Raw genomic sequence first — 6,898 nt, 5'->3', positions numbered from 1 at the left:
GTTGAGCAACAGGCTGTGAGATGGGGAGTGTCCGCCAGCTCCCTTCCCGCTCACAGGAGACTTTTTATTGTTTTAACATTAAGTATAGTTTATTGACCACAATATAAATCCTTTACAGTTGGTGAGCTACACACAGCAGAAGCTCCAGCCTGGCCTTTCTGGACTTCTGTGCTCTTGCCAGCACCACCCTGACCCCAGTTACCAGGCATGAAAGCACGGAGACAGCATGAACTCCTTCCTTCCCCTAGCCAGCTAGTCACCAGGTTCTTCCCCCTTTCCATCCATCCTACTTCAAATTCAGCTTTCTCCCCACCTAAGCTCATCTCTCTGAGTGATAAAAACCATACCCACCTTTAGTGAGCAAACACCTTTCCTGCTCAGCTACAGAACAGAAACTGCCTCCACACGGAGCCCACTGGGACCGTGGGGGTTATCTGGGGCTTAGCTTCATCTGAGTGACAGCAGAGAGGAGAGGGTCTAGACCAGCCCCTACTGATGTGCAGCTCCACAGTGTCAATGCCCGAAGGGAAGCAGAAGCCTCTGGAGTAGAGGGTGGGCTCTGGTGCTAAGCTGGGGGTGCAGCAGAGCCCAGCAATTTGGCTGGATACTGACAGCTTCACCTCTGCAGGCCTGCAGGGGAAGAGCAGCTGGGCCTACCGTTTGACAGGTCTGTGTCCACTCACATGGCTCAGGGGTACGGGTTCACCACCAGCCAGAAGCCCTCCTTTGATAAATACCTTTTAAAAGGACTCTGGCTTTGTCTGTTTTTCCTGTGTAGGCCCAGGGGGTACCAGGTGCCTCCCTCCCCTCTCTACTACTTTGGCTCCTGCTGTGAAGAGAATAATACAACTGTTTTATGGAGAGGAGATGTTTTAGCTAGAGAATAGCTCTGTCTTCCTAGGAACTGGACAGTCTTTAACCAGGAAGGACGTGGAGCCAAAGGGCCTTGGCCAATCTTGCTATCAGACTGGCAGGGGACATGTTACCAGGAGAGCAGACCATCACTTCGTCACACGACCAAAGCAGGGAGGCAGAGGCGAGCATCCGTGGACCTCTAAAACACCCTGGAGACAGCACTGGATGTCCCCCAAGTCACTTGCCCATCACTGGGTGGAGAACTTGAAAAGAATTCATGTTTTAAAAGCCAGATAAAATTAAAGCTTTCTCTACATTCAGGCAGGAGAAAGGCCAGCCCCAGAGGAGCTGTGCAAGGTGCTCAGCACAGAAAGGGCAGGTGCCACTCCAGGGACTCTCAGGCAGCTCTGAGGGAACGTCAGGTCAGACTTTCCTCAAGACAGCCCAAGGGGGAATCTGGTGCCAGCACCTAGAAGAACCAGGCTTCTGTTCCTGTGGAAATCAGAGAATGGGAGGGGGAGGGGGGGAGGGGGGGAGGGGGGAGAGAGAGAGCGTGCACGAGTACGAGTGTGTTTGTGCGAGTGTGAGAGAGAGAGTGTGTGTGTGTGTGTGTGTGTGTGAGAAGTTAACTTCCACACAAAGCTTCCTGTGCTGAGGGTGTGGGGAGGGTATGATACAGCTGGGCTTTCCTCTGGCAAAGTCACTAGAGTCCTTTCTTGGGCACCATGGAGTCGTGGAAGATACAGACCAGGCTGGCAGGTGCCTGCAGTTCAGCGGCAGCAGACAGGTCACGGTGGGTGAGGGACCAGCAAGTGGGGCACCGACTTGTTTCCCCGACAGTCCACATATTCATAGCTCTGAAAGACCAGCTGCTCTGAATGGCTCAGGTAGGAACAGGTCAGGGTGCCCCTGGAAAGGAAGCAGGCTTTGTTGTTGTGTCTGGGAGAAAGAGAAAGCTCTGGCCCTGCTCTGCTGTCTGGGGAAGGTTGGCTCCATCAGACACCCCTCCCTGCCCTCTGCTCCCAAATCTGCCAAGGCACCGGGGACGGCTGCCTCGCCTGTGTTCCAGATAGCTCTGTGGCTGTCACACCAATAGCTTACAAGCAAGGTGGGGCCTAGAGAAGGGGCTGGGCCTGCTATTCCCAAGAGCCAACAAAGATTCATGGGGTCAGCTTGGATGACTCTCCTCCCACGAGGTGAGGCTGAAGTGAGACTGGAGTCAGAAGTGGGAGAGGGGATACAGGGCTCCTACTTACTGGATGTGCAAAAGCACATGGTGGACTTTGATTTTCAGCCAGGTACAGATTTTGCTGAGAGACAGAGAGAGAGAACATGGGACCACGTCTCACACTGAGCAGCCTGTCAGAAAGCTCGGAGGAGACCTGCAGGTCCCACCCTCCTCGCCTCCTTTCCATCAGGGGCCCCAAATGCCACACCCACCCCTTCCTTCTCCCTCTGCCTAAGGTGAGCACGTCACCTTTGCTGCAATATCATCTCCCAATGCCCACCAGCTTGGCCCAGGCACGTGCTGGCCCCGCCCCTGGAAGAAAACAAGATATTCATCTTCTCTAGCCATTCCGGCTGAAGAGCCCAAGGTCACACATTGTAAGGATTAACCAAATTCTAGCCTGTTTTTCATGCTAATCTAGGTTCAAACATGCAGAGGCTGGGGACCCTGAACCCTTGCACATTGCTGTCTTGGCCACAAGAGTACAGGCCAAATGCTGGCTGCAGGGTTTGCTAACTAATCAAGAAATCTGGTGGGCATTAAAGCTGGGTTTCCAACCAGGAAAGAGGCTAAGGGAGAAGAGATCAAGGGATACTCACTATGTGTTGTCATCCCATATCCGGTTGGCTACTGCATAAAACATCTGTCAATCAAGTGGGCATAGGGTTAGCCCACCTCCAGCTGCCCCCTTCCCACCACCACAGGCCTGCAGGCAGGGCTGGCCAGGGAGGAGTCACCTGTTCACTGGCCAAAGGGCCGATGTGTAGGAGGAGGCTCTCGGAGACCTGCCCCACCACAAGGGACAGGTGCAGCACTTCGATGGTCAGCTGGGTCACCGTGATAGGGTAGTAGTTGCTATTGGAGATGTTCAAGACGTTCTGGGGATGAAGACAAGGAAAGGGAGGGGTGAGGGTGGCCACCCTTGGAAAGGAGAAGACAATTGGTTACAAAAACCCACGCCTGACCAAGCCCCACCTCCAATATGGGCCTCAGCTGCTGAGGACCAGTGCCAGGAGCCCCTCGGAGGGGCTCGTAATGGTGAGGGGTCACCTTTGACTAAGATATTAAGCTGGCCCAGGATCCAGTCTCACCCTGCAAAGCTTCCCTCCGTTCAGTCCTGCCCCACCAGGGAGCCTCAGGCACGCCACCCACACCGCACCCTGTGATTTAGTCCTCTGGCTCCGATACTGACCCCTCAGCGTGTAGACTCCCAATCCTACACGATCTGTTAGGGGCTCATAGTTGCCCCTGCCTCTCCCCAGGCTTCTGACACCCTCTGGGTGCCATAAGATCCCTGGCTACTCATGCCAAGGGTCGCAACACCGGACAACAGCTACAGAGAAGTGTTGCTGGGAAGGTGGGGTCAGAGCCCAGGGGCACAGGCACCCACCCACCGTTATGTTGAGGTGGATATCAGCTTCATCAAAGGCCACCGTGGACGAGTTGAGGCCCGCAGGCTGCACGGCGATGGACCGGGGAAACAGGAAAAAGACGATGAGGGAGGAGGTCACCAGGCAGGTGAGCACTGCCAGGAACACGGAGAGCTTCCTGTGGGAAAGCAGACCGGGGCAGAGCAGCAGAGATGTCTGAACACCAAGGAAACTTGGGCAGAGGGCACCCAGATACCCCTCTCCATAGACAAGGCTCTCCTCTGCACCCCACTCACATCTGTACATTTAGCTCCCCAGATGTGGAGGACCAGCCTAGGCTCAGAAGAGACAAGCAGCCTGGCTTCCATTCCCAGCTCTCTGTACCCACTGGCCCAGTAACCCTGAGTAATGCACTTAAGCTTCCTAAGCCTCAGTTACTTTGTCTGTAAAATGGAGATAACTGTACCTACCTCATAGAATTTGTTATGGGCCAATGTAGGAGAAAGCACTAATTCTAGGTCCTGGCACTCAACAAATGCTATTATCATGGGAAGAAGTCAGTCCACATGTATTTTGAAAGTTCTGAATTTTAATATTAATATTCAGAACAGGACATCATCTATCCATCTAATTCAAAATTGAGATATGCATTAAAGAGACAGCGCCTTGTCAGTATCTTATGAGGGGCACCGCCAGATCCAGATTCTGGTGTAGTGCTGGGGGAGGGCAGGGGGTGGCTCCCAGACTGAAGCTGAGGACCTTGGGAGGAGGTTGTAGGGATCCATGTCTAATGGACCCAGATGACAAACAGGGTCACCGCCCCCCAGTAAAACTCAGGGCTGCCTCTGAGGTTCTGAAGTGCCTCAGAACAGGGAGCAGCTGGTTTTCCATCTCTTCTGGGAAGAGAATAAGCAGGTCTGAACTGAGACAGCTCTTAGGAAAAATAATTTCCCCCAACCAATTGTAGCCAGGCCACTCCCTCCTTCCTGGAAGGACCTGTAGAGTCAAGAGTCCTCTCTGTCTTTGAAAGGGAGCCACGCCTCTTGGAAGCAGTGATGCCAGGGAGAAGGACACCAAGAGGCCACAAGTGGCATCTGTTGGGCCCCAGCCTTAAACTAGGAAAATCCTTGGAAACAAGGAGCTGGTATATATGAGCCCAGTGAGCCTCAGGCTTTCTGGGGGAGAACCAATGGAGAAAAACTGGAGGGGAGGCAGAATGGGGGGGCAAAGGGGAACAGCCCCCAGGGGTGACAGCCTGTGGAGCTGGGGTAGGAAGAGGGGCTTACGTGTGTCTGGGTTTCAGCCTCCGGTCCCCATAGGGGATGAGGGCCACCAGCTGCTTCTCTTGTACTGTGGAGAGAAAGAAGGTGAGAGGGAGGGCCACGAAGTGTCTGTGACAAATGTTTCCTATGCCAGCCTCTCAGAAGCACCCCTCCACCCCACAGAGCAATGTCAGAAGCATGCCGCCTCTGCCCCAGAGCAGGACTGGGAGGCCTGGGCTGTGCTGCTGAAGTTGGCAGCTCAGCTTTGCCCTCTCTAAAATGGAAGTGAGATTTTCATTAACAGCTGTGAAGAATCTCTGCAAGTCACCAGCAAATCAGAGAAGCCTAGCTTCCTTGGAGAGGTCAATTACAACTTTCTGAATCCTAAGGCACAGTGTTGTGAAGGGAAGAAAGAGGCTGGAAACCCCCTAAGGCAGAAGGGACTCTCTGCAGCGAGCCGAAAGAGAGCTAGTATCTCCCTGGCCAGCCTGAAACTAGGGGACCAAAAGCTGAGAGACCAAACTCTATTCCAGGAGACTCAGAGGGGCCTGGCCCTGGGCCAGCTGCCTGCTAAGATCTTTTCCTGGATTCCAGGCTATTTCCAGAGCCTTGGGCCACTCACCTCGAGGGATCTCCCCACTGCCCTGGCAGGTGGGACAAGTCACAAAGCTGGCACCAGCAGGCCCTTCACAAGGCACACAGGAACAAAAAGGCTTGCTGCTACCGGTGCTGGAGTAGCTGGCAGCCTTGCTGTTGATGGCTGGGTGGGGGGGCAGGATTGACTTGTTCTCATCCTCCTGAGAGCCCGGCCGGGAGAATGTCTTACCCATCGTTCAGGCGGATTTTTCACTGAGAAAAGAAGAAAGTTCAGTGCTAAGCTTGTTAGCACTGACACGGAATGTCACTCTGGTTTTAGGTTCTCAAGATAGGCAAGAAGCCCCACCACAATTTCAGCAAGTTCATGCCTAAGGAAGCTAGGGGGTGGAAAATCCAGCAGTTACATAGACTCTCATCAGAAATCTCAATGCATTTCAACTCCTTTCATTATTGTAGGAGAGCTCAATCTGCCTACAAGAGGGAAAAGAAAAAAGCTATTTCACTCGAAGGGACTTCCATAAGTGAATGGCAGAGCCCTTACTTTTTTTTTGAAAAAGTTGCTGAGCTGTCATTCAGTTCAAGGGAAGGAAGTTGGACAGGGCAGCTGTGGGGGCAGCAATCCGGAGAGTCCCTTCATTCTCTGCAGCAAAATGGCTCTGAAGAGGTCTCTAGAACATTGGGGCAGAAATACCTGAGGTCTCCCAACATGGCTGTGGAAGGAAAGCTTCCATTCCTGAGCCCAGGCAGGTGCTGGCTTAATAGGAAGGCAAGGATTCTTTGAAACAAGGAAGAGAATGGAGGCTCAACTAGTCACAGGTGTGGCTAAGAACGTTAAAATAGTTCTGAAAGGGAGTATAAGTCTCCTCCTCACTGCTTTCTGAGGTAGGGTAGGAAAGAATGGCTGGGGGAGGGTGGCAGAAATGTCAAGGTCCTTCACTAGGAAAGGTGAAGGCTAAATCCAGATTTTTCCCAAAAGGCTCAAGAGTGGTGGCGTAATGAGTGGGCAAGGTGAGCAGCACTCAGACCTTCCTGGGCTAATACAAAGGGAGCCTCACCTGGGTCAGGTCTGGGATTCCCCGGCTCCTCTCAGCTGCAAGAGGGCGAGATTTCCGTAGTGCGTCTTTGGGGAGAAGGGCCTGTAGGGCAAGGTGGCCCGAGGGGCCACGAGCTGCGGCCGGCTGGGCAACCGGCCCCTTCAGCAGAGTCCTGGGGGAGCGAACGCGCCGCGTTGGAGGGAGTGGGGAGCAGCGACCTTGGCCTCCCGGAGGTCCAAGCTGCTTCCCGCCCTACTCCCGGGTTCGGCCATGGGCCAGCGGGTGGAAGCGAACGGAATGGCTGGGACATCACTGCGGGAGGATTTCAAGTCCCACCAAACACCCCGAGATGCCGTTGGTCGAGCTTGGTACCCGCGTGCCTGTGTGTTGGGTTAGGAAGGGACACAGAAGGTGCCTTGGTCCTTCCCTCCCAAAGACAAATAAGGGAAGGAGGGTCCAGGGAGCGCCTTACCCCCGGGCGACGGAAGGACATAAAACGTCCGCCAGCGGAACCGAAAGTGCAGGAGCCTGAGGCTCGCCCCAAGCTTTGAC

At 54.0% G+C, this 6,898-nt stretch overlaps 1 protein-coding gene across 2 annotated transcripts; it reads right to left on the bottom strand.

Annotated features, from left to right (window-relative positions):
* Positions 1-1,436: 1,436 nt before the first annotated feature.
* Positions 1,437-6,856, bottom strand: TMEM106A (transmembrane protein 106A). Of its 2 annotated transcripts, XM_058561100.1 has the most exons (9): positions 6,819-6,856; positions 6,368-6,518; positions 5,338-5,564; positions 4,740-4,803; positions 3,478-3,631; positions 2,821-2,961; positions 2,683-2,726; positions 2,112-2,165; positions 1,437-1,764 (listed from the first exon to the last, which is right to left on the bottom strand). In XM_058561100.1, the coding sequence occupies exons 3-9, from the start codon at positions 5,543-5,545 to the stop codon at positions 1,644-1,646; spliced, it is 786 nt and encodes a 261-aa protein (XP_058417083.1). In that variant the 5' UTR covers positions 5,546-5,564; positions 6,368-6,518; positions 6,819-6,856; the 3' UTR covers positions 1,437-1,643. The 2 variants fall into 2 exon arrangements, with proteins under 2 accessions (XP_058417083.1, XP_058417082.1); XM_058561099.1 differs by lacking the exon at positions 6,819-6,856 and having other exon boundaries at positions 6,368-6,805.
* Positions 6,857-6,898: the final 42 nt, after the last annotated feature.

This window comes from Diceros bicornis, chromosome 18 (assembly GCF_020826845.1).
Source record: "Diceros bicornis minor isolate mBicDic1 chromosome 18, mDicBic1.mat.cur, whole genome shotgun sequence".
Taxonomy (NCBI): domain Eukaryota; kingdom Metazoa; phylum Chordata; class Mammalia; order Perissodactyla; family Rhinocerotidae; genus Diceros; species Diceros bicornis.
This window is presented reverse-complemented; position numbering and strand designations above follow the sequence as displayed.

Bases quoted from the DNA above. Each gene is read 5' to 3' on its own strand.
- TMEM106A (XM_058561100.1), bottom strand. From the start codon at position 5,545: ATGGGTAAGACATTCTCCCGGCCGGGCTCTCAGGAGGATGAGAACAAG. The intron at 4,804-5,337 runs GTGAGTGGCCCA...TTCTCTCCACAG, and splicing joins CAGTGGGGAGATCCCTCGAG to TACAAGAGAAGCAGCTGGTG. The intron at 1,765-2,111 runs GTAAGTAGGAGC...CTTCCTTTCCAG, and splicing joins CATGTGCTTTTGCACATCCA to GGGCACCCTGACCTGTTCCT.